General features: G+C 62.4%; 3 protein-coding genes across 3 annotated transcripts; 2 read left to right on the forward strand and 1 right to left on the reverse strand.

Annotated features, from left to right (window-relative positions):
* The first annotated feature begins 342 nt into the window (after positions 1-342).
* On the forward strand, positions 343-18,115 carry SNRNP200 (small nuclear ribonucleoprotein U5 subunit 200). The gene is made up of 45 exons (XM_065747601.1): positions 343-411; positions 751-914; positions 2,158-2,329; positions 2,448-2,640; positions 2,875-2,930; positions 3,543-3,641; positions 3,897-4,049; positions 4,491-4,590; positions 4,772-4,908; positions 5,751-5,834; positions 6,036-6,209; positions 6,725-6,862; positions 6,996-7,151; positions 7,412-7,582; positions 7,752-7,945; positions 8,318-8,441; positions 8,817-8,966; positions 9,120-9,230; positions 9,706-9,837; positions 10,150-10,338; positions 10,447-10,644; positions 10,904-11,056; positions 11,158-11,238; positions 11,399-11,482; positions 11,875-11,981; positions 12,098-12,216; positions 12,440-12,594; positions 12,755-12,944; positions 13,027-13,200; positions 13,662-13,822; positions 14,051-14,278; positions 14,503-14,694; positions 14,786-14,964; positions 15,139-15,290; positions 15,546-15,654; positions 15,778-15,886; positions 16,037-16,226; positions 16,337-16,501; positions 16,695-16,816; positions 16,900-17,043; positions 17,122-17,298; positions 17,375-17,535; positions 17,610-17,691; positions 17,806-17,898; positions 17,972-18,115. The coding sequence occupies exons 1-45, from the start codon at positions 367-369 to the stop codon at positions 18,113-18,115; spliced, it is 6,411 nt and encodes a 2,136-aa protein (XP_065603673.1). The 5' UTR covers positions 343-366.
* A 762-nt stretch (positions 18,116-18,877) lies between these two features.
* Positions 18,878-20,865, reverse strand: CIAO1 (cytosolic iron-sulfur assembly component 1). Its single transcript, XM_065747599.1, has 7 exons — positions 20,720-20,865; positions 20,217-20,365; positions 20,028-20,139; positions 19,851-19,939; positions 19,455-19,656; positions 19,291-19,378; positions 18,878-19,115 (listed from the first exon to the last, which is right to left on the reverse strand). Exons 1-7 carry the CDS (start codon positions 20,856-20,858, stop codon positions 18,878-18,880), a joined length of 1,017 nt encoding a protein of 338 aa, XP_065603671.1. The 5' UTR covers positions 20,859-20,865.
* Positions 20,866-20,965: 100 nt separating this feature from the next.
* On the forward strand, positions 20,966-23,166 carry TMEM127 (transmembrane protein 127). The gene is made up of 3 exons (XM_065747586.1): positions 20,966-21,218; positions 21,920-22,084; positions 22,830-23,166. Exons 1-3 carry the CDS (start codon positions 20,966-20,968, stop codon positions 23,135-23,137), a joined length of 726 nt encoding a protein of 241 aa, XP_065603658.1. The 3' UTR covers positions 23,138-23,166.
* The last annotated feature ends 378 nt before the right edge of the window (positions 23,167-23,544 follow it).

Raw genomic sequence — 23,544 nt, forward strand, 5'->3', positions numbered from 1 at the left:
AAAAAGGCGGGCTTTGCTGCGGGCAGCGCCGACGCCAAGTAGGCGGGACGCGGCGCTCCCACTCCCGTCGGGATTGGCTGTTTAACTGCCGGCGAGCGCCGGGCGACCAACCACAGACCCAAGAGCGTGAAGCGGTTCGACCAATCAGCGCCGGCACTGAAGGGGGGGGAGGGGGAGGGGGGAAAGGAGAGGTCGGAGCGGAGGGATGGGCACGCCCCCTTGCGCTGTCAGCCAATCGGAAGGGGGGAGAGGGGGCCATGGCCCCGCCCCTCCGCGGTGCATGCTGGGAGTCCTTGTCGGGACCGCGCTCCTTCCGCTTCCGCCGGAAGTTCCGCTGCGGGGCCTGGGCCCGAGCTCGGCGGCGGCATGGCGGACGTGACCGCCCGCAGCCTGCAGTACGAGTACAAGGCGGTGAGTGCGGGGCGGGGTCACCGTCCTCTTTCCGCTCGTGCTTTCCCCGTCTGTGGGGCCGCTAACGCGGGGCCGGTAGAGCGGTTTTCTTATGGATGGAGGCCATTAAAATCTGGGATAGTGAGAACCGGGCCCGTTAAAATCCGGGATCGTTAAACCAGCGTCGCGGTTGGAGTTGGTGCTGATATACCTTGCGGGGGGGGGAGCGAGGCACAAACGGCGTGGTGGGAGCTCATTGGGAACGGAGGGGATGGAAATAACGGGTGAACACGAGGGGCGTGCCCAACTTGCTGTGAGCCCTCCTCACCGCCTCCCTTCCTTCTTTCCATCCCTCCGCAGAACTCCAACCTCGTGCTCCAAGCTGACCGCTCTCTCATTGACCGGACACGGCGCGATGAGCCGACGGGCGAAGTGCTGTCCCTGGTGGGCAAGCTGGAGGGCACCCGCATGGGCGACAAGGCGCAGCGCACCAAGCCACAGATGCAGGAGGAGCGCCGGGCCAAGTGAGCGGCAGCACAGGGCCCCGGGGTGTGAGTGGGGGGGGCTCTGGGGGGGTTTGTGGTGCTTCTGTGGCTTTGAGCAGCGTGTGGAGTCCCAGAGTTGTGTAGGATGGAAAAGGTGTGCAAGGTTATCAGGTGCAACTGGTACACCCACCGCTGGGTAATGTCAGTGAGCTGTGGCATCGCGGCGTGGTTGAGCTGGGAGGGTCCTTGAAGACCCCTGGGGTGTGGGCTGGGTGCCACCCTCCAGCTCAGGCTGCCCAGTGCCCCATCCATGGCCTTGGGCACCTCCGGGGTTGGGGCACATGCAGCTCCTCTGTTTCAGCACCTCACCGCCCTCGTGGTGAAGAGTTTCTCCCTAACACCAGCCCCGTCTCCCCTTTTTCATTGTGTTTATCCATCAGACCATCCCCAAGCATTGCATCTGCACTTCTTCTAGATCCCTCCAGGGGTGGAGACTCAACTCCTTCCCTGGACATCCTGTTCTAATGCTCAACAGCTCTTTCAGTAAAGAAATGTTCCCTAACATCCAACCTAAACCATCCCTAATACAACCTGGGGACAGGCTCTCTTGTCCTGTCGCTTGATGCTTGGGACAGAAGGCCAACACTCAGCTCACTATGTTCTCCTTTGAGGCAGATGTAGAGTTTCTCCTTTTCTCCAGGCCGAATAACCCCACTTCCCTCAGCTCCTCCCTGTAAAAGTGCTTCAGACCCTCTTGAGCTTCGTTGCTCTTCTCTGGACACACTTGGTGCCTTTCACATAGTGAGGAGGGCCCAAAGCTGAACACAGTGCTTGGGGTGCAGCCTCTTCCACATGCTTTAATTTGGTAGATGTAGTAGAGTGCTGTTTAGGGCGTTGTGTAGTACAGATGCTTTGGTGGTGTGAGCACAGTCTGAAAGCTTGGGCTGTGCAGAGTGAATGTTCATTTGAATATTCATTTGGAGTTTCTCACTTTGTGTCAGGAAACTGAAAGCAGAGTGAAAAAGATTGAAAGAGAAAAAGGAGAGAGAGTAGTGTTGTCCTTTGTTTTTCCCAAAACAGCCCTGTGGGAGCATGTCCATTGCACCGGATCCCAAGGGATGTAGAACTGGGGCAGCAGAGGTGGTCAGAGTGGTGCTTCTGTGAAGGGGTCAGGCCCTGAGGGGTGGAAACGCTCCTGGGTTTCCTTGTAGGGCAAACAAGGCCCGCACTTCGTCCTCCAGAATCGCACTCCTCAGGGCTGCCCTGGGCTCTCTCTTTTCAGGAGAAGGAAGCGCGACGAGGACAGGCACGACATCAACAAGATGAAGGGCTACACCCTGCTGTCCGAGGGCATCGATGAGATGGTGGGGATCATCTACAAGCCCAAGACCAAGGAGACCCGGGAGACCTACGAGGTGTTGCTGAGCTTCATCCAGGCCGCCCTTGGGGACCAGGTGAGGCCAGGATGCGTGTGGTCACGGCACACCCACGTCACGATGGGGGGGCTGCTGTGCGGCACAGCGTGTGCCCCCGAGCCCACCCCTCCGTGCCACGTGGCTGCTTGCTTCCCAGCCGCGAGACATTCTGTGCGGGGCTGCCGACGAGGTCCTGGCCGTGCTGAAGAACGAGAAGCTGCGCGACAAGGAGAGGCGCAAGGAGATCGATCTGCTGCTGGGCCAGACTGATGACACCCGCTACCACGTGCTGGTGAACCTGGGCAAGAAGATCACGGATTACGGTGGTGACAAGGAAATTCAGAACATGGGTACGGGCACACGTTGTCACAAGCTGCGGTTCTGGGGTGGGCAGAAAGCCACGGTGCAGCAGCTGGTGCCAGCTCCAGCCTGCTTCCAGGAATCGTGCTTTCGCTCAGAGGAGCTAGGGGAAGTTTGGACGGCGTTCAAGCCCCCAAACGACGCTCTTTTCATCTTCTGGAGGTGGGGGCGTGGGGTCCATATGGCCCGCAGGTCTGATTCCTTGGTTCCGCTCTCCCTCGCAGATGACAACATCGATGAGACGTACGGAGTGAACGTGCAGTTTGAGTCGGATGAGGAGGTGAGCGGGCACTGCAGCCCGGCCTGCGCCGTCCCCGCGCTTCGCTCTGCTCAGCAGGGACTGTGTGCGATGCGTTCTCGCTCACGCTGGGCTGTGGGCTCCGGCTCAGGCTGGGATCTCTCTGATCTGTGGGCTGTAGGCTGGGATCTCTCTGCCAGAAAGGAGAGGAGGGATTATTTCAGGTTCTGCTTCCTGGCTCAGGGAGGATGTGTTGATTATCTTGCTAATCCAAGGCTTATCATGAGTCAGTACGATGGGAAACAGATGGTGCTATTTAGATCTCTCGGGGAGAACTTGACAGAAGGAAGGGGTGAATTTGTATGCGCTGTTTGGAGGCGTCTCATAGAAGTGCTCCGTGGGATTGTTTCTGTAAGAGGCTGAGAGAGTAAGAGAGACACGTGTGAACCTCTTGGAGTCACTGTGTAGGATCCGTAGAGTAAAAATAGTGTTTCCACGCGGTCCCTGATCCAAACTGAAGGATGATGTTGATGTTAAAAGCATGAGCTGAGTTGTTTCCCCTCAGCAAGAGCCAGCAGATGGCTCGTTTCTGCTGAGGAGAAGCTCCTCTTTGATGTGTGCCAGAGCTGCTTGCTGGAACTGCTGTTCCTGCAGGAAGGTGACGAGGACATCTACGGCGAGGTGCGTGACGAGGCGTCCGATGATGACATGGAAGGAGACGAAGCCGTCGTCCGTTGCACTCTCTCAGCCAATGTGAGGAGGATGTGAAACGTGATTTGGGGTCATCTGGAGGAGGGCCAGGGATCCGTGTGGTTTGTGGGTGGGGTTAAGCTCCGTCACGGGTGCGGAGCCGCTGTGAAGGCCCAAAGCCACACGGGAGGGTCTGGATGTGTCGTGTGTGCGGGTTCCCTGTTCCTGTCCGTGGGCAGACAGCCCCACTGCTCGTCCCTCAGCACGAGTGTCGCGTGCCAGCTCAGAGGAAGGTGACATTATTGTTTTGTTTTCAAGCTTGTGGCATCAGGTGAATTGATGAGCTCGAAGAAGAAGGATCTGCATCCCCGAGACATCGACGCCTTTTGGCTCCAGCGGCAGCTGAGCCGCTTCTACGACGATGCCATCGTTTCCCAGAAGAAGGCAGACGAGGTGCTGGAGATCCTGAAGGTGAGCAGCCAGGAGACGTGCAGGCAGCGTCACAACGGCCGCTGGGGGGGATGTCACCTTGACACCTCCGTGCGTTTCAGACTGCTGCTGGCCCGTGTGTGCCAGCACAAACTGAAGCAGAGCTCAGAGGTAGTTTTAATACACAGAAATGCCCTTCTGAGGGCAAGGCCGTGGTTTCTGTGTTTGCTGGGAGGGCAGTGCAAGTCGGTTGTGTTTCCTGCACGCGTTGGTGCTGATGCTCGTGTGCTGCGACTCGCTGGGGAGGAGGGGGAATCGGAGGGGATGGGGTTTGTGTCAGCTCAGATCAGGCCCTGAGTCCCAGCTGGAGCTGCTGTTGGTTACTTCCGCTGGCGCTCAGTCCTTGTTTTCACTCGGGTTGGGCAGAGCAGGGATCAGCAGGTGCAGAAATACCTGCTTGTTCCTCGTGTCTCCTTATCCCAGACTGCCAGCGATGACCGGGAGTGTGAGAACCAGCTGGTGCTGCTCCTGGGCTTCAACACCTTCGACTTCATCAAAGTGCTGCGGCAGCACCGCATGATGAGTGAGTGGCGTTCCCTAACCTTCCCTCCGTTTCCCGGCCTCTGTTCTGAATGGTTCTGGAGCTCCCTAAGGCTTTTCTGTTGCCATCAGTGCTGCCCTGCGAAGCGTGGGGCTGCTTGTTTTGCCCCCTTCTCTGAGTCCTCACCTCGTGGCCATCTCCTTACTCTCTCTTCATCCATCAGTCCTGTACTGCACTTTGCTGGCCAGCGCCCAAAGTGAAGCCGAAAAAGAAAGGATAATGGGGAAGATGGAAGCAGATCCTGAGCTGTCCAAGTTCTTGTACCAGCTGCACGAGACGGAGAAGGAGGATCTCATCCGGGTAAGGGTGGAGAGGGGGGAGAAACCGTGGGATCCTTGCTGCTGTCAGAGGCGTTGTCATTCTGCCACGTGTGCTGTCTGCGTGCGAGGAGGCTGCTGACTCAGCAGGGATCTTGAAAACGTGGGAAATGTTGCTTAGCTGACCACTGAAACTCAGCTGAGGGGGCACTGTGTTTATCATCCGGTGTCTTTAGGTGTCCCCAGTGTCTGCTTTTCCACCCAAGCTGCCGATGTGTGCAAGTTTTGGGATTTAAATTAGATTTAGCTCTGTTGTAACAGTGCTGTTTGACCCCTGGGCTTCCGCAGCGCGGGGTTGACAGCAGTAAAACTGCTAAGCTCTGCTCAGCTCCTACCGGGCTCTGCATGCAGGCCAAGGAGCAGTGCACAGCAGTGCTCTGTAGTCTCAGCACCGGCTGCGTTCGCTCTGCTCGGCCTCTGGAGACCTGCAGCTCTGCGGCGCGCTGTGGGCTTTGTGTCTCACGGCAGTAACATCACAGTGCTGCTGTGGTGTTGTCTTAGGAAACAAAGCAAAAGGACACCCCAGCACTTGGCTGTGGGGGTGTGAAGGCTCAGTTTTGTGTCTGCAGAGCTCTGCTGGTGTGTTAGGGCTGGGCTCTTGCTGGCTTTGTCTTCGCTCTTTCCTTCTGCTGTTGTCTCCTGGAGGGCGAGCTCTTATCCTGGCCCCGGGGGCAGAAACGACAGGCTTTGGGTACACAAATGCCTGTGCTTGAGAGAGTTCCAGCACGTGGCACTGTGGCTGCGCGGGGCTGCCAGGAGAGCCGGGTAGGCTGTGGAAGAGGCCGAGCAGCTCCTGCACCAACGCTGCTTTGTCTCCTGCTGCAGGAGGAGCGCTCTCGCCGGGAGCGCGTTCGACAGTCCCGGATGGACACCGACTTGGAGACCATGGATCTCGACCAAGGAGGAGAGGTACGATTCTTCAGAGACGTCTCTTCCCAAGTGTGAAAGGGCTTTTTGGAGGGGCTCGGCAGGAGGGTACCGCAGATAACCCCGATGTGCTGCAGGGGCACTCACCAGTTGCATCCAGCCCCTTTTCCTTCGGTCCCAGTATCAGAGTGGCAGCAGAGCGTTGTCCTCTTCCCCCTCTCACCGTCCCTGTGCTGCTTGCAGGCGCTGGCTCCCCGGCAGGTGCTGGACTTGGAGGACCTGGTGTTTGCCCAGGGCAGTCACTTCATGGCCAACAAGCGATGCCAGCTGCCTGATGGCTCCTTCCGCAGGCAGCGCAAGGGCTACGAGGAGGTGCACGTGCCAGCCCTGAAGCCAAAGCCTTTTGGCTCTGAAGAGGTAGGCGAGCTGCCATGCAGCCACGCGTTCGGCACAGGCTTTGTTGGGCTGCTCTGAATGTGTCAGACGTTTCCTGACACTCAGCAGGGTCTGGTACAGCTGAGGCGCATCGTTCAGGTTCTTAAGAACCAGTGTTGAAAGGTAAGGAATGGCACATGGCTGGAGGACGCTAATTCCTGGCTATGGGGCGTCCTGTGCTGGAGCATCTGTCTCGGGGCTCCGCTGCCTCAGCTCCGCTGCTGCTGTGTGGTGTGAGGCAGCTGGGCCGGAGATGTGGCTGACTCCTCGTGTGCCTTGTGATAAATTGCCTCTTTTGATCAGCCCTGGGCAGCAGAAACTCATTAAAAGCACGTGGACCAATTAGCAAGGCTTGTTTGATCTCTCCCTGACCTGCGCCGTGATCTCTGGGCTCAGGGCTTGTCTCCTTTGTCCATCTGGAGGCAATGTGACTGCTGCTCACCCTGCAGGGGGGTGCTGGAGCAGGCGCTGAGTTGGATGCTTTGTTCCCCTTTCAGCAATTGGTTTCTGTGGAGAAGCTGCCCAAATATGCCCAGGCTGGATTTGAAGGGTTCAAAACACTGAACCGTATCCAGAGCAAGCTCTACCGCGCCGCGTTGGAGTCGGATGAGAACCTGCTGCTGTGTGCTCCCACGGTGAGGACGGTGCTGGTGGGGTCACCCTCCAGAAGGGCTGATCCTTTGAAGCAGGAAAGGCAGAGCTCTCTAGGAGCTCCTCCAACCTGGAGAGGGTGTGCGTCTGACGGGGCTGGGCCTGCTTGCTCTGTAGGGTGCCGGGAAGACGAACGTGGCGCTGATGTGCATGCTGCGAGAGATAGGGAAGCACATTAACATGGACGGGACCATCAATGTGGACGACTTCAAGATTATCTACATTGCACCCATGAGGTCTTTGGTGCAGGAGATGGTGGGCAGCTTCGGGAAGGTGAGGAGAGGTTTGGGGCTGCGGGGTGGGGAGGATGAGTTTCACGGGGGCAACGTGGTTATGTTGTGCTCGCAGGAGGGTGTTGTCTCGGGCAGGAGCTTGCTGGGAGGGAATCAGTTTGGGTTGCGCCTCTGCGGTGTGGGTTCTGTGGGCCGTAAGGGTGCTGATGGAGGTGCTGGCTGTCAGCGTGGGCTGTGGCATGGTGCTGCTCGAGCCTTGCCCTGGGGGACGCGTCCTTACCCCCCCAACCTGCATCCTAGCGCCTGGCGACGTATGGCATCAACGTGGCAGAGCTGACGGGGGATCACCAGCTGTGCAAGGAGGAAATCAGTGCCACCCAGATCATCGTCTGCACCCCGGAGAAGTGGGACATCATCACTCGCAAGGGGGGAGAGCGCACGTACACCCAGCTGGTGCGGCTTGTCATCCTGGTGAGCAGCACGGGGCGGCACGCCGCGCCCCAGCACAGCTCGGCTGGGGGGTCTCTGCTGTTCAGCTGGGGGGAGATTGGGTCTGCAAGCACTGCTGGGACTGAAGGACTAGGCTGGCAAAGCAGAGCCGGTGAGGAGCTGGGGTGAAACTCCTGTCATTCCTCTTTAGGATGAAATACACCTGCTGCACGACGACCGGGGGCCCGTCCTGGAGTCTTTGGTCGCCAGAGCCATCCGCAACATCGAGATGACTCAGGAGGATGTCAGGCTCGTTGGCTTGAGTGCCACCCTCCCCAACTACGAGGACGTGGCGACGTTCCTCCGAGTGGACCCCGCCAAAGGCTTGTTCTACTTCGATAACAGGTAAGGCTGGGGAGGTCTTAGCTCTGACTGTGGGGCACTGCCGGGGGTGGGAAAGGGCGGCCTGCTGAGCGCGCAGTGCTCTGTGGTGCTGCAGCAGCGGTTGGGTGGAAGCCAGGTGAGATGGCAGGCGTCGGTGCAGCGCTGTTTCTGTACACAGCAAACTGATTCCAGGAGGCAGGAGTGTGTTACTGCCCCTTGGTGTTTGGCTGGAGCCAGCCCGTTTCTCAGTGAGCTGAGGCACAAGGGAGGTGCATCGAGCTTGGCAACACGACATCCAGAGGGCATTCAGAGGGAGCGGAGTGCGGGCAAACGGCCTCTGAAGCTTTGTGTCACTGTGCTGCTCACCGGTGGTCGTGCTTGTCTCCCTTGCAGCTTCCGCCCGGTGCCCCTGGAGCAGACCTACGTGGGGATCACAGAGAAGAAAGCGATCAAACGCTTCCAGATAATGAACGAGATCGTTTATGAGAAGATTATGGAGCACGCGGGGAAGAACCAGGTCTGCTACTTCTGTCTCGTTGTGGCTGATGCTCTCCTGGTTCTGTTCTGTCGCTGCTGAGGCTTTCGAGTCGTGGTTGCTGCAGCTGCAGCAGCTGCAGGGAAGAGAGATTCATGCAGTCGTTGGCAGCTGAGGGAGGAAGGCGAGGTTCAGTTCTTGGTGCTCCCTGTCTGACGGGTGCGTGAGGTGCCCGTCTCTTTGTGATGCTGCTGTTAGTTCACAGACTCTTGGCTCTGTTTTAGCTGCATGGCGTGGATCGCCGTCAGGGATCTCAGTTAAACCTTGCCAGCCTCAGCGTGAGGAGCAGGTTGGGTCGGGAGTCCCCACCAGCTGCAGCCGTGACAGTGACAGTGGTACCATGTGCTTGTTTGCCAGGTGCTGGTGTTCGTTCACTCCAGGAAGGAGACTGGAAAGACAGCACGGGCCATCCGGGACATGTGTCTGGAGAAGGATACCCTGGGCCTCTTCCTGAGAGAGGGCTCTGCCTCCACCGAGGTGCTGAGGACAGAAGCTGAGCAGTGCAAGGTAATCACGCAGCTGGAGGTGGGGGAGTAGCAGTGCTGGCTGCTGCCCGCTGCAGGTTTGCAGCCCTGCGTTAGGATCTGCAGTGTTTCCTGTGGCTCCCGCTCTCCCCATGGCTCGGTGGGAAGCCTGGAGCTGGTGGTGTCTGTGCTGCAGAACCTGGAGCTGAAGGACCTTCTGCCTTACGGCTTTGCCATTCACCACGCGGGGATGACGCGAGTGGACCGGACGCTGGTGGAGGATCTGTTTGCTGACAAACACATCCAGGTGAGCCTCGCTTCCCGAGGGGAGCTGCTCTTCCATCCAGGTCTGTTTGCTTGAGGATCTGTCACCAGAGCTGTTGGGATTGCTTTGTTCAGCGCAGGGTGAGGCTTCCCACCAAAGCACGTGGCAGACTTGGGTGAACTGTGGGTGGCAGAGGTTGGAATGCTTCGCTTCTCAGCAGGGCAGGCTTGTTCAGGGCAGTGGCAGGTTCTGGTGGGAGGTACCAACGTGCTTTTCCACTGCCATCTTCTCTGAGTGTCTGCATGGCAGAGCATCTTCCCGGGGTCGTGCGTGAGCTGTTCTGTCCGGGTGAAGATCCCAGGCCTCGCGGTGCACCCTTCCTCTTCTGAGCTGTCGAGACCGCTGCAGTTTCCCCCCTCGTCCCTTCGGTGTCTGTCGGGAGCAGTGTTTTGGATCCTTCGCACCGTAGGAAGGGTTGCCTACCTGGCTTTGCTGATCCCTGTTTCTGTTCCCACAGGTTCTGGTGTCCACAGCAACGCTGGCCTGGGGCGTGAACCTCCCTGCCCACACCGTCATCATCAAGGGCACGCAGGTGTACAGCCCTGAGAAGGGGCGCTGGACCGAGCTGGGGGCTCTGGACATCCTGCAGGTGAACTTCTGCCAGCTGCTGTGCTGTGTGGCTGCTTTCTCGCTTCCTTAGCGCAGCGGCTGCCTGCTCTGTGCTGTCAGACTGCCTCAGTATCCTGGGAGCTGTCAGGGCGCAGCAGGATCGCTATGAGGGAAGACAAATGATTCCCATTATCTTGCCCAGGCACACGCGAGGTATTTTTGTGCCTCCTGCCAGCTGGAAGTAACAGCAGGCTGAGCAGGCTGACAGCGAAGCCCCAGGACACAGCAGCAAGGAGAATTGGCCGTGCTGAAAGCCGTTCCCTTTTGCTGACCTCACTTTCTCATTCCTTAGATGCTGGGGCGTGCTGGGAGGCCTCAGTACGACACCAAAGGTGAGGGGATCCTCATCACGTCCCACGGTGAGCTGCAGTATTACCTGTCCCTGCTCAACCAGCAGCTCCCCATCGAGAGTCAGATGGTGTCGAAGCTCCCGGACATGCTGAATGCAGAAACCGTGCTGGGGAACGTCCAGAACGCAAAGGTGAGCTCTTCTTTTCCCCGTGCTGCGCACCCAGAGAGCTGCTGGCAGCTTTGCTCCGCCGTGTCAGCCTTGCTCGGTGGGCTCTGATGCAGCGCTGCTGCCCCCCAGGACGCGGTGAATTGGCTCGGCTATACCTACCTGTACATCCGGATGCTGCGCTCCCCCACGCTCTATGGGATATCCCACGATGATCTGAAGGGGGATCCGCTGCTGGACCAGCGCCGCCTGGATCTGGTGCACACCGCCGCCCTCATGTTGGACAAGAACAACCTGGTGAAGTACGACAAGAAGACGGGCAACTTCCAGGTGAGGCAGGGAGAGGTGCTGCGGCCGAGCCGAGCCGGGCAGGAGCGTCCTCTGCCTGAGAGAAAGGGTGAAATCGCAGCACAAATCCCGGGCAGCGCTGAGAAGGGGAAAGGAGTGAGGCGTGGGGCAGAGCAGCTTTCCTGGGGGATTTGTGGCCTGGGGGATTACGCACAGCTTGTCTGGTGGCGTGGCCCAGCTGCGGCCTTCGTGCCTTATAGTGCCGTGAGCAGTCAGGTGGCATGGCTGCTGTCTGCTGCAGGTGACGGAGCTGGGCCGCATCGCCAGCCACTACTATATCACCAACGAGACGATGCAGACGTACAATCAGCTCCTGAAACCCACGCTGAGTGAAATCGAGCTGTTTCGGGTCTTCTCGCTGTCCTCAGAGTTCAGAAACATCACCGTGCGGGAGGTATGGACCGCCCCGGGAGATGCAGCCCTGGTGCTGCAGGGGATGGTGCTCCTGTGTCCCGGCTGGGACCGCTTCATCTCTTCTCCGTTGGGTTTCCACAGGAAGAGAAGCTTGAGCTTCAGAAGTTGCTGGAGCGGGTTCCAATCCCAGTGAAAGAGAGCATAGAGGAGCCCAGTGCCAAGGTGAGCCCTGTGTGCCCCTGCCGGGGGTCTCCTCTGCCCACCCCGGGAGAGCAGCGATCCCTGCGGGGCCCGCAGCCCTGGGAGAGCTTTCTGCTCTCTGTGGGGTGTGCTGCTCACGCAGCAGAGGTGTTGCTGAGAGCTCTCTGCTCCGCTTCCCCAGATCAACGTGCTCCTCCAGGCCTTCATCTCCCAGCTGAAGCTGGAAGGATTTGCTCTCATGGCAGACATGGTGTATGTCACCCAGGTGGGTGAGGAAGCGTGGCCCATCTCCTCGGGCTCTGCGCACCGCTGCCTCTGTCTCTGCTGCTGGGAGGGGCAGCTGTTTGCGAGCCAGGGGTTGAGCTGCTGTTTGAAATGGCTTGGAAAGTAACTACAGCTGAGCAGTGAGGTCCAGCGTGAAAGTTAGATCTTCACTGGGTCTTCAGTTTCTAATCAGAATCCCTGAAGATAACATAGGGGACTGCGGCCTAGCCTTGTTCTGCCAGAAAGGCCGAGCTCCCGAGGCTGGGAGTTGAGTCACCGCTCCTCCTGGGAGCGTTTGGGGGGTGAAGAGCATGAGCTCAAAGCAGAGGATGGGGGCGGGGAGGGGGGAGGTGTGGGAGCTGGCGATCGCAGCCGGGATGTGTGCTCCCGCAGTCCGCGGGGCGGCTGATGCGTGCCATCTTCGAGATCGTCCTGAACCGCGGCTGGGCGCAGCTCACCGACAAGACCCTCAACCTGTGCAAGATGATTGACAAACGGATGTGAGTGACGGCGCCTGCGAGGGGCTTCGTGCTTCGGGGTGCCCGGCTGCAGCGGGGGGAGCCCGGCGCCCTGAAGGGCTTCGCTGCTGTGTCAGCCGGCTGTGCGGTCCCTGCAGGTGGCAGTCCATGTGCCCTTTGCGCCAGTTCAAGAAGCTGCCCGAAGAAGTGGTGAAGAAAATCGAGAAGAAGAATTTCCCCTTTGAACGCCTCTATGACCTGAACCACAACGAAATAGGTACGGAGACGCAGGGGCTGAGAGCTGAGAATGCTGAGAGCTTGGGGAGCTCGCTGAAGGAGCAGAGCTGCAAGGTGCAGCCTGAGGAGGGCTGCGGCTCCCCCTGGCACTCCTCCCTCTCCAGCTGTGCTTATTTTGCAGATGTGGCTCTGGGTGAAGTCCTGGAGCTGTTGCTCACTCTGCTGTCCCCCCCCCCCCCAATGTCAGCGCCTTTCTCTTGCAGGGGAACTGATCCGGATGCCCAAGATGGGCAAAACAATCCACAAATACGTCCATCTGTTTCCAAAGCTGGAGCTCTCTGTCCACCTGCAGCCCATTACCCGCTCTACCCTCAAAGTGGAGCTCACGATTGCCCCCGACTTCCAGTGGGACGAGAAGGTGAGCTGTGCACGCCTGCAGGAGCCCCACGACACGGCTGAGCTCAGCACGGCGCTGCGGGAGGGTGGTGCTTGTGGGGCAGGGTTGCTGTGCAGCACCGCAGTTTGGGTCCCGGAGGCCTGCGAGGGGATCCGTGCTCCGATGGGTTGCTCTTGCTCAGGTGCACGGTTCTTCGGAGGCTTTCTGGATCCTGGTGGAGGATGTGGACAGCGAAGTGATCCTGCACCACGAGTACTTCCTGCTGAAGGCCAAGTACGCGCAGGACGAGCACCTCGTCACCTTCTTCGTGCCCGTGTTTGAGCCGCTGCCCCCGCAGTACTTCATCCGGGTGGTATCCGACCGCTGGCTCTGTACGTGGCCGCGCCTGCGCGGGGTCTGGGGTGGCCCCGGGGGATGGGAGCCCCGCGGTGCGAGCGCTCTGTGTCCCCGCAGCCTGTGAGACCCAGCTGCCCGTTTCCTTCCGCCACCTGATCCTCCCTGAGAAGTACCCCCCTCCCACGGAGCTGCTGGACCTGCAGCCGCTGCCCGTGTCCGCTCTGCGAAACAGCGCCTTCGAGAGCCTCTACCAGGACAAGTTCCCCTTCTTCAACCCCATCCAGACCCAGGGTGGGTCCTGGCCCCGCCTGCCTCCTGCAGGCCGCTTCTCCGTGGGTTCTTTCGGCATTCACAGCCGCGCACCCCCACTTTTGTGGGGCTCAGACGTGAGGAATGCTTGCAGCAAATGACGTGTGCCCCCAACCCCCCCGAGCCACAGAGCGTCTCCAAGTCTTTGTGGGTCAGGGTGCCTTTGTGCGTCCAGCAGCTTGGAAGCTGCGCCTCTGCTGCTCACGGTCCACACTTTGCATCTGTGCTGCTCGTGGGGGTGGGGCTGGGGCTTCATCCTCGTGGGCACGGCCGCAGCAGGGAGCTCACGCCTGCGCCGCACTGCGCTGGGCCGTCCTGCTGTGTGGGTCCGGAGCTAAACTCTTTTAAAACAGCTTTCCCTCAGCGCCTCGTGTGGGCCGGGCCCAGGGCGCGTTGTGCCCGCCTGATGTGAGCTGCTTTCTTTCTTGTCCGTCTGTCCCCAGTGTTTAACACCGTCTACAACAGCGACGACAACGTCTTCGTGGGTGCCCCCACGGGAAGTGGGAAGACCATCTGCGCTGAGTTTGCCATCCTCAGGATGTTGCTCCAGAACTCGGAGGGCCGCTGTGTGTACATCACCCCCATGGAGGCCCTGGCAGAGCAGGTGAGCCCCGGAGCTTTGCTTCGGTTTCGCTCTTCGTCCTCCCCAGTTTGGCCTTCCCCGCCCTGCGCTGCCCCATCCCTCGGAGTGCTTTTGTCTTTGGATTAACTGCTTTCCCGATGGCTCTGGGGTCCTGCTGGCCCTCCGCTGCTGCTGTGTGTGCATCCCCAGGGCTTCGGCAGGATTTATTCCTACAGGAAACTGACGGCAGCGCCCACTGCTCTTCGGCAGGTCTTCATGGACTGGTACGAGAAGTTCCAGGAGCGTCTCAACAAGAAGGTGGTGCTGCTGACGGGAGAGACCAGCACCGACCTGAAGCTGCTGGGCAAAGGGAACATCATCATCAGCACCCCTGAGAAATGGGACATCCTGTCCCGGCGCTGGAAGCAGCGCAAGAACGTCCAGAACGTCAACCTGTTCATCGTGGATGAAGTGCACCTCATCGGGGGCGAGAATGGGGTACGTGGGGCGATGTTCGTCACCGCGTTGGTCCTGGAGCTGCGGAGCAGAGTGGCTGTGGGGGTGGGGGGGTTGGTTCTCCTGTCCCTGGGCTGTGGGATGGGCTGGGCCAGGAGGACCTTGGGAAGCCGAGGAGCTCAGGAGCGGTGCCTGGGCCCTGCAGGGCTGTAGCTGGGCCCGGCACTGCCCCAGCCCTGCTCCCAGCTGCCCTGTCCCCCCCGCAGCCCGTGCTGGAGGTCATCTGCTCCCGGATGCGCTACATCTCCTCGCAGATCGAGCGGCCCATCCGCATCGTGGCCCTCAGCTCGTCCCTGTCCAACGCCAAGGACGTGGCACACTGGTTGGGCTGCAGTGCCACCTCCACCTTCAACTTCCACCCCAACGTCCGCCCCGTGCCCCTGGAGCTGCACATCCAGGTGGGGTGTGGGCAGTCACCGCCCGCTCCCTCTCCCTTTCCTTTCTGCCTTTTCTCCAGCCAGCATCGCTGCCCGTCCCTCTCTCCCGCAGGGCTTCAACATCAGCCACACTCAGACCCGCCTGCTCTCCATGGCCAAACCCGTCTACCACGCCATCATGAAGCACTCTCCCAAGAAGCCCATCATCGTCTTCGTGCCGTCCCGCAAGCAGACGCGGCTCACGGCCATCAACATCCTCACCACGTGCGCCTCGGACGTCCAGAGGCACAGGTAACGGCTGTGGCCACGCGGGATTCAGGACGTGGCCTTTTTCCTCCAAACATGGCAAGGATGAGTGCCTGGGCTGCCCCAGTGGGCTGGGGGCGAGCTCGTGTCGCTTGGCCTCCATTCGGTGTCGTTTTGGGGGGGATGGGCAGCGGTCCCCTCACTCTGTGTCCCCCGCAGGTTCCTGCACTGCGCCGAGAAGGACCTGGTGCCCTACCTGGACAAGCTGAACGACAGCACCCTGAAGGAGACGCTGGTGAACGGGGTGGGCTACCTGCACGAGGGGCTGACGGCCATGGAGCGGCGCGTGGTGGAGCAGCTTTTCAGCTCCGGTGAGGGTGGGGGCACAGCACTCAGAGCAACTGCAGACCCTTCTCACCACTCCTACAGTGTGATCATCCTTCATTCTTCTGGGCCAGGGGCGATCGCTCACCTGAGCCTGTCCGGTCCTCAAAGACCGTGATCTGAAGCTTCACCATCGCCACTTCCCCAAGCGCTGAATGTCCGGTGCTTTGACCTTTGTCCCCGCTGTCTGTGTGCCCCGGGACGCCTCCTGCCCGTGCTGACGCCCTCCCCGTGCCTTCCAGGTGCAGTGCAGGTGATGGTTGCCTCCCGCAGTCTCTGCTGGGGTATGAACATCGCCGCACACCTGGTGATCATCATGGACACGCAGTACTACAATGGCAAGATCCACGCGTGAGTTGTGCCCGAATCCCAGAGGCCCCCATCGCTGCTCGGGCAGCGCCTGAGGGTCTGAGGAGGCGTGGAGAGCTTTCCACGGAGCCTCAGTCCATGAAAGCCGTCCTCCGTGTGTCCCAGGTACGTGGATTACCCCATCTACGACGTGCTGCAGATGGTGGGCCACGCCAACCGCCCGCTGCAGGACGACGAGGGCCGCTGTGTCATCATGTGCCAGGGCTCCAAGAAGGTGCGTGAGGGGCAGGGCACCAGTTCTGGCCTGCACATACCCCGTCTGGGATGGGCAGCCCCATGCGGTCCCCGCTCGCTGCTGCCTGGGAGGCGCTCTGGGGTGTTGGAGGTGTGCTGTTATTCACCCCTTCCCTCCCCCTCGCTTTAGGATTTCTTCAAGAAGTTCCTGTACGAGCCCCTGCCGGTGGAGTCGCACTTGGACCACTGCATGCACGACCACTTCAACGCTGAGATTGTCACCAAGACCATTGAGAACAAGCAGGATGCAGTGGACTACCTCACCTGGACGTTCCTGTACCGCAGGATGACGCAGAATCCAAACTACTACAACCTGCAAGGTGAGCAGAGGGCTCTGCGCAGTGGCTGTGGGGTGGGGGCTTCCTCGAGGGCAGCTTCATCCCCACGCCGGGCTGTTTCTGAGCCCCCCTGCCACGCTGCGTGCCCGCAGGCGTGTCCCACAGGCATCTCTCCGACCACCTCTCGGAGCTGGTGGAGCAGACCCTCAGCGACCTGGAGCAGTCCAAGTGCATCAGCATTGAGGACGAGATGGACGTGGCTCCCCTGAACCTGGGGATGATCGCAGCCTATTACTACATCAACTACACCACCATCGGTGAGGGGGGCGTGGGGGATGGGCAGCTCACGCTGTCCTCTCTGCATCGCTCGTGGTGCTGTGTGTGGAGGGGAGGAAGCACAGTGTGCGTTCACCACCGCCATTCGGCGTCATGCTGCCCGTCATCTCTTGCATCGCCGGGCATAATGCTGCTTGCTTTTTCCTGACCCTTTTCCCTTTGTGTCTCCCCCAGAGCTCTTCAGCATGTCCCTCAACGCCAAAACCAAAGTGCGAGGGCTGATCGAAATCATCTCCAACGCTGCTGAGTACGAGAACATCCCCATCCGGCACCACGAGGACAACCTGCTGCGCCAGGTGCGGGGCTGCGGCGCGGGGGCTGCCCGTGCTCGCTCTCTGCGGGGCCCACGCGCTCACCTCTCTCTCATTTCTCCCCATAGCTGGCCCAGAAAGTTCCCCACAAGCTGACCAACCCCAAATTCAACGACCCCCACGTCAAGACCAACCTCCTGCTGCAGGCGCACTTGTCGCGCATGCAGCTGAGCGCCGAGCTGCAGTCGGACACGGAGGAGATCCTCAGCAAGGTGGGTGGGGTGGGTGGGGGAGCACTGCTGTGCCCCCCAGCCTCTGCTTTCTAACCCATCCCTGTGCCCCACATGCAGGCGATCCGGCTCATCCAGGCGTGCGTGGACGTCCTGTCCAGCAATGGTTGGCTGAGCCCCGCGCTGGCCGCCATGGAGCTGGCGCAGATGGTGACACAGGCCATGTGGTCCAAGGACTCCTACCTCAAGCAGCTGCCTCACTTCACCTCCGAGCACATCAAGCGCTGCACCGACAAGGTGAGCCCCGAAGCCCCGCCTGGGGGGAGGGCGACGGTCCCCATGCGGCGTGAGGCTCAGAGCTGCGCTGTTGCAGGGGGTGGAGAGCGTCTTCGACATCATGGAGATGGAGGACGAGGACCGCAACGCGCTGCTGCAGCTCTCGGACGCGCAGATCGCCGACGTCGCCCGATTCTGCAACCGCTACCCCAACATCGAGCTGTCCTACGAGGTGGTGGAGAAGGAGAGCATCCGCAGGTGAGGAGGGGGAGGGCAGTGCCGTGCGGTGCTGCGAACGCGGCTCTGCCCCGAGCTCAGCGCTGTCCCCGCAGCGGAGGGCCCGTGGTGGTGCTGGTGCAGCTGGAGCGCGAGGAGGAGGTCACTGGCCCCGTCATCGCTCCCCTCTTCCCGCAGGTATGTGCGTGGACCCGGGGAGGGCTTATGGGGCGGCGGGGGGGGGAAGGCGGTGTCCGGTGCGAGATGGGCGCCGTCCCCGGTGCTGCACGCCCGCTCTTTTTCCCCTGGCAGAAACGCGAGGAGGGCTGGTGGGTGGTGATCGGCGACTCCAAGTCCAACAGCCTCATCTCCATCAAGCGGCTGACGCTGCAGCAGAAGGCCAAGGTGCGTGGGGCTGCGTGGGTTTGCCGTCCCCCCCCATCCCACGGCCCTGACGCCGTTCCTTCCCCGCTGCCAGGTGAAGCTGGATTTCGTGGCCCCGGCCACGGGGACGCACAACTACACGCTGTACTTCATGAGCGACGCCTACATGGGCTGTGACCAGGAGTACAAGTTCAGCGTGGACGTGAAGGAGGCCGAGAGCGACAGCGAGTCCGATTAGTGGGGGCTGTGCTGCTGCGGGGAGGAGCCGCGCCGTGCTGCTCTGCGTTGTTCCCTGTTCTTCAGGATGCTGTACAGTGTTTCTTAGGGGCAGCTGCGTGCACAGCGGCGGTAAATAAAGGCCGAGCCCCCTCCTGCTCTCTGCGCTGCTGAGTGTTGGGGGCTGAAGGCAGAAGTGTTCTGGGGGTCGTTTCCTCCCAGCACAGCGGTCCTGACCCACTCCGCCTTCTGCCTGAAAGGATTCAGCTGAGGCTGAGAGTTCTGGCACCTCACCGAGTGCTTTGTGCCCGCAGCTTTTCTGCTCTGAGTTCGTTAGCAGAACTAATTAAGGCTGCCAGCAGCAGAAGTGGCGGTGCTGGGGTTGGGCAGGAGGAGCAGAGGATGCCTCCGGCCCCGGAGCAGCACCTCCTCCCCGGGGCTGTGCTTTCCTGGGAGGAGTACAGCCCTCCCAAAAGCCGTTCCCTGTTGGGCTGTGCTCCCCATCGCCCTCCAGCCCCGGGGGTAGCACCCACAGCCCGCCCTGCTCGCCCTGGGCGGTGGCAGCACCGAAAAGAAGAGCCACAAGCGTTGTCCTGACAGCATTTATTGAGAGGCAGCATCCCCCCTCTCAAATCCCCCCCTACTCCTGGCAGAGGAGCTGCAGCTTTAGGGACAGACAAAACCCACCATCCCCGGGCTGCAGGAGGGCTGCAGTCCAAGGGCAGAGGGCGGGGGGACGCGGGTTCACCACCCCCACCCCGTCCCCGTGAGCGGCGTGTGCCCCTCAGCACACGTCGGGCCGCTGGTACCTCCAGAAGGCGATGCCACCGTCGTCGCTGCAGGACGCCAGCAGCCCCGGCTCCTTCGGGTTCCACGCCACGCAGTTGACGTCCTGCGAGTGCGCGCGAGCCACGTGGGCCGTGAGGCTGAAGGTGGGCGGCTGCGGGGCGGCCGTGCTCTCCTCAAACACGCGGATGGCGTCGTCACCACACGCCGTGGCCAACGCTCCAGTGAGGCGGCACCTGCACAGCGGGGACAGCGTGATGGGGGGGCAGTGAGACAGTGGGGACAGCGTGATGGGGGGGCAGCGTGACAGTGGGGGGCAGCGTGACATCGGGGACAGCGTGACATGGGGGGCAGCGTAACGTGCTGCCCGGGCTGACAGAGCCGGGCCGTTCCCCACTGCCGCGCGCTCACCACGACACGTCGTAGATGGTTCTGCTGTGGAAGCCGGAGAGGTTGCAGACGCATTTCCAGGTGGGGTCGGTGCCGCTGCACGCCACCCCTGAGGGACGGGAGGATGAGCTGAGCACGGCGCCGGGCCGGGGGAGGACAGGCACACGAGGGCCGGGGCAGCTCACCCTCCTCGTTGCCGGGCTGGTAGCACTGCCAGATGCGCACGGTCTTGTCGTCGCTGCACGACGCCAGGCGATCGCCGCTGCCGTCGAAGGCCACGCTCCACACGGTGGACTCGTGGCCCTCCAGCGTGGCGCAGCACACCCAGTCGTCCTCCTCCTCGTGGTACAGCTTCACCGTGTCGTCGTAGCTGGCCGAGGCCAGCAGCTGGGGCAGGGATCGGGATCAGCACAGCACAAGCTGAACGGGGTGCGGAGGGAGCGTGGAGCCCAGAAAGGACCACTGGAAGCCCGCAGGGTCCTGACGCCCCTTAGGGCCGCGTCCCCGCACCGAGGGATGCCCGCAGCTCTCAGTGCTGCTCCCCACGGGGGCTGGAGGGGAGAGCTGGGGTGGGCTCTCACCTCCCGGGTGGGGTGCCAGACCACGTGCTTGACGTCCTGAGTGTGCGAGTTGAGGACGCTGACGCACTCATACTCCTCCTCTTCATCCACTGCGGGGAAAAGCCCACGGTGAGGGAACGGGGGCAGAGCCGAGAGGCGGGGACGGCGCGCTCGGTGCCACGCAGGACCAGCACTCACCCTCCCAGACCCAGACGCTCTTGTCGCGGCTGCAGGTGGCCAGCAGGCTGCCCGAGGGCGCCCACGCCACCGACTTCACCTCGTTCTCGTGGCCCTCGAGCGTGGTGACGCACTGCGGGGGGGACAGGGAGCGCTGCGGGACTCCGCTAGGGGGGCGGGGTGGGGCGGGGGCGGGGGTGGGGGTCTCACCTCGAAGCCGTCCTCGCACCGCTTCCAGATGCACGTGGTGGCGTCGAAGCTGGCGGAGGCCAGGTAGGAGCCGCAGGGCGACCATGCCACCCTCCGCACCGTGCGCTGGTGGCCGTCCGACAGCACCGCCCGGCACGCCCAGCCCGGCCCTGAGTGAGGGGGGCAGAGTGGGGATGATGGGGGGCACTGCCCCTCCCAAACCCGCCTGGGCTCACCCCCCCCTCCCCACGAAAGACCCCACCCAAACAGCTTCCCTGGCCCCGCCCCCACATATTAGGCCCCGCCCTCCCACCGCCCCCACCCCTGACCCCGCCCCCTCGTAGCCCCGCCCCCGATTGGCCGCACCCTCTCAGCCCCGCCCTCAAACCTTGAGTCCCCGCCCCTTCCCACAGACATACTCGCCCTTCCCCATCTAGACTCCGCCCCCCGCGCCGCGGCCTCGCCCCTATTGGCTGCGCCCCCTCTTAGCCCCGCCCCGCCGCGGTATCCCCGCCCCGCCGTACCCTCGCGGCCCCACACGCGCACGGCGCGGTCCCCGCCGCAGGACGCGAGTAGCGTTCCGCCGGGGCTCCAGGCCACGAACCAGCACCGCGCCTCGGGGTGCGCGGCCACGCGGCTCTGCAGCACCAACGCCTCCTTCATCGCGCCGCCGCCGGAAGCGGAAGCGCGTCGTTCTCAGTGACGTCACCGCCGCGGGCGGAAGCGGAAGGGAACCGGAGCCTGAGGCGGAGCGGGCGCGGCGCGGAGCGATGTACACCGCGGGCGGGCCCGGGCTGCCCGGCGGGCGGCGGCGGCGCGGGGCGGCGGGCGGCGGAGGGCCGGGGCTGCCCAAACAGCCGGAGCGCAGCCTGGCCTCGGCGCTGCCCGGAGCGCTGTCCATCACCGCGCTGTGCACGGCGCTGGCCGAGCCCGCCTGGCTCCGCATCCACGGCGGCACCTGCGGGCGGCAGGAGCTGGGCGTGGCCGACGTGCTGGGCGCCGTGCGGGCCGAGCTGCTGCGGGGTGAGGGCGGGAAGGCGGCGGGGGGAGCGGGGCGGTCGGGGCTGGGGGGGCACCGATTGTGAGCGGCTCCGGGTCGGAGCCGCGGCCGCTCCGCTTCGCGCCGGGCGGGGTTGAGCTCGGAGGAGGTTCGGCTTCGCGTCCCCGCGCTGTGGCCGAAGGAGGAAAACCCCTTCCGTGCGGCTTCCCTGCGCTTTGCCGCTCCCTGGCACGAACCGCGGCCCTTCGTGCGTGCGGGGGGGGCGGCGGAGCCCCCAGGAGGAGCGCTCCATCTCCGGGCCGCGTCCCCGCGCTGATTGCCCCTAATTAAAGGCTCTGTTGGGGCGGGCGGGGGCTGTGAGCGGTGACTCCTTGCTGAGCCCTTCCTGGTGCTCAGCCCGCGCCTTCCGGCAGCAGCGAAGGGATCGCGGCTTTGGAGGGGTCCCCGCGCGTGGGATCTCCCCCGCCGCAGCCTCCCGTGGGCCGTGCCGCCGGCAGAGCGGCTTTCCAGCAGTGGCAGTGAGCGGCCCGTGCCCCCGCTGTGACATCGGTGCTGTTTGTGGGGTGCACGGCGGGGCCAAGTGCTCCAGAACGAAGGTGTTTTATTGAGGTCAGTGGAAGGTGCGCAGCGCTGCTGCTGCCGTCCTCACATTGAGGGTCAGGGCAGTGCCCGTGTCACTGCGCTGAGGGTTCGGGGCTCTCAGCGCGTCCCTCTGTCCCCGCAGATTACTGCATGAACCCGCAGACCGTTCTGCTGCTCCGCGTCATCGCCGCCTTCTGCTTCCTGGGCATCATCTGCAGCCTCTCCGCTTTCCTCCTGGACGTCTTCGGCCCCAAGCACCCGGCGCTGAAGATCACACGCCGTTACGCTTTCGCTCACATCCTCACAGGTAATTCCTGCGGAGCTCAGCGCCGTTCCCGGAGCTCTGCCCGCGTTCGTCCGGGGCTGCGTTGCTTTCCCTGCGCGCAGAGCTTTCCCCTCGCTCTGTTCTCCCTGTTGGGGTCCTGAAGGGCGCTGGCTGTTGTTGCTGTGTGCGGTTCGGACTTGCAAAGCAGAGCTAAATCCGGGGAGGGGGAGGGGAGAGCGGTGCAGGGCTGTGCCCTCCTGGGAAGGTCGTGGGCTTTGGCTCATCCTTGTGAGGCTGAAGGAGGTTTATGCCGCTGATCCGTGCCGGCAATAAGCTGCTGGGGCTGTAAGCCTCAAGCACAGCGTGCTGCTGCGTCCACCCCGCGCTCTGTGGGTCACAGGAGCCCTTCAGCCTCCCCGTGCAGCCCTCCTCCTCCTCCCCCCCTTCCCTGGGAAGCAGTGAGTCCGTCCCCTGCCCACGGTCACAGCGGATCTCTGTGTGGCCGCTGCCTGCTCCACCTCAAAGCCACAGCGGGGCAGCTCCGCGGTGTCACTGCTGCTTTCCCCTTTTCGGGGGAGCAGGACAGTCCCCAGATAAAGAGTTCAGTCTCCAGATCTGAAGGAGAGCGCGGAGCACCCAGCTCCGTTTCCTCCCCCTCGTGCCAGGTTTCGGGCCTCCCTACCTCTGCCCTGACGTTTCTCTCTCTGCCTGCTTCGTGCTCGTGGCCGCGGTGCTTTAAGCACGGCTTTAAGTCGCTCCTTTCCTTCCCCCCGCCCCGTGCCCTCAGTCCTGCAGTGTGCCACCGTCATCGGGTTCTGCTATTGGGCCTCGGAGCTGATCCTCGCGCAGCAGCAGCAGCACAAGAAGTACCACGGCTCCCAGGTCTACGTCACCTTCGCCGTCAGCTTCTACCTGGTGGCGGGGGCCGGGGGGGCGTCCATCCTCGCCACCGCCGCCAACCTGCTGCGCCATTACCCCACCGAGGAGGAGGAGCAGGCCCTGGAGCTGCTGTCGGAGATGGAGGAGAACGAGCCTTACCCCGCCGAGTACGAGGTGATCAACCAGTTCCAGCCTCCACCGGCTTACACCCCCTGACGCTGCCGGGGCGCGGGGACGGCTTCCTGCCCCCCGAAACTCTCCTTGGATGGGGACGCACCGTCCCCAGCGCTCCGCTCTCGGGGCTCTGGGGTGAGAGCACTCCTTGCCTCCCTGAACCCCCCTCGGGTGGGGGTGCTGTCCCCAGCGCTTCGCAGCCCAGGCGCCTCGGGCTCCCCCCGTCCCCCCCGTCCCCGGGAAGAACTGCTTTCAGGACGGGGTTTCTTCCTCCGAAGCCTCCCCTTATTTTATCGACTCCGTGTTGTGATTCTTTTAACCCCGCTCTCCTGAGATAACAGTGCTCCCGAGGGCTGAGCTCTCCTTCCCCATCCCGAGGACATCGGGGACGTCACGCTGCGCTGGAGGAGGATTCCCACCCGTGGGGGGGCGGCCCCACTCCGTGTTTA

This window comes from Cyrtonyx montezumae, unplaced genomic scaffold, assembly GCF_038088225.1.
Source record: "Cyrtonyx montezumae isolate F1298 unplaced genomic scaffold, pur_monq_1.0 scaffold_47, whole genome shotgun sequence".
Classification (NCBI taxonomy): Eukaryota; Metazoa; Chordata; class Aves; order Galliformes; family Odontophoridae; genus Cyrtonyx; species Cyrtonyx montezumae.

Coding starts and splice junctions, on each gene's coding strand:
- SNRNP200 (XM_065747601.1), top strand. CDS start 367: ATGGCGGACGTGACCGCCCGCAGCCTGCAGTACGAGTACAAGGCG. Junction 915..2,157: donor CAGGAGGAGCGCCGGGCCAA/GTGAGCGGCAGC, acceptor CTCTCTTTTCAG/GAGAAGGAAGCGCGACGAGG. Junction 17,044..17,121: donor CGGAGGAGATCCTCAGCAAG/GTGGGTGGGGTG, acceptor CCCCACATGCAG/GCGATCCGGCTCATCCAGGC.
- CIAO1 (XM_065747599.1), bottom strand. CDS start 20,858: ATGAAGGAGGCGTTGGTGCTGCAGAGCCGCGTGGCCGCGCACCCCGAG. Junction 19,940..20,027: donor GAGCGTCTGGGTCTGGGAGG/GTGAGTGCTGGT, acceptor TTTTCCCCGCAG/TGGATGAAGAGGAGGAGTAT. Junction 19,116..19,290: donor ACCATCTACGACGTGTCGTG/GTGAGCGCGCGG, acceptor CCCGCTGTGCAG/GTGCCGCCTCACTGGAGCGT.
- TMEM127 (XM_065747586.1), top strand. CDS start 20,966: ATGTACACCGCGGGCGGGCCCGGGCTGCCCGGCGGGCGGCGGCGGCGC. Junction 21,219..21,919: donor GCGGGCCGAGCTGCTGCGGG/GTGAGGGCGGGA, acceptor CTGTCCCCGCAG/ATTACTGCATGAACCCGCAG. Junction 22,085..22,829: donor TTTCGCTCACATCCTCACAG/GTAATTCCTGCG, acceptor CCGTGCCCTCAG/TCCTGCAGTGTGCCACCGTC.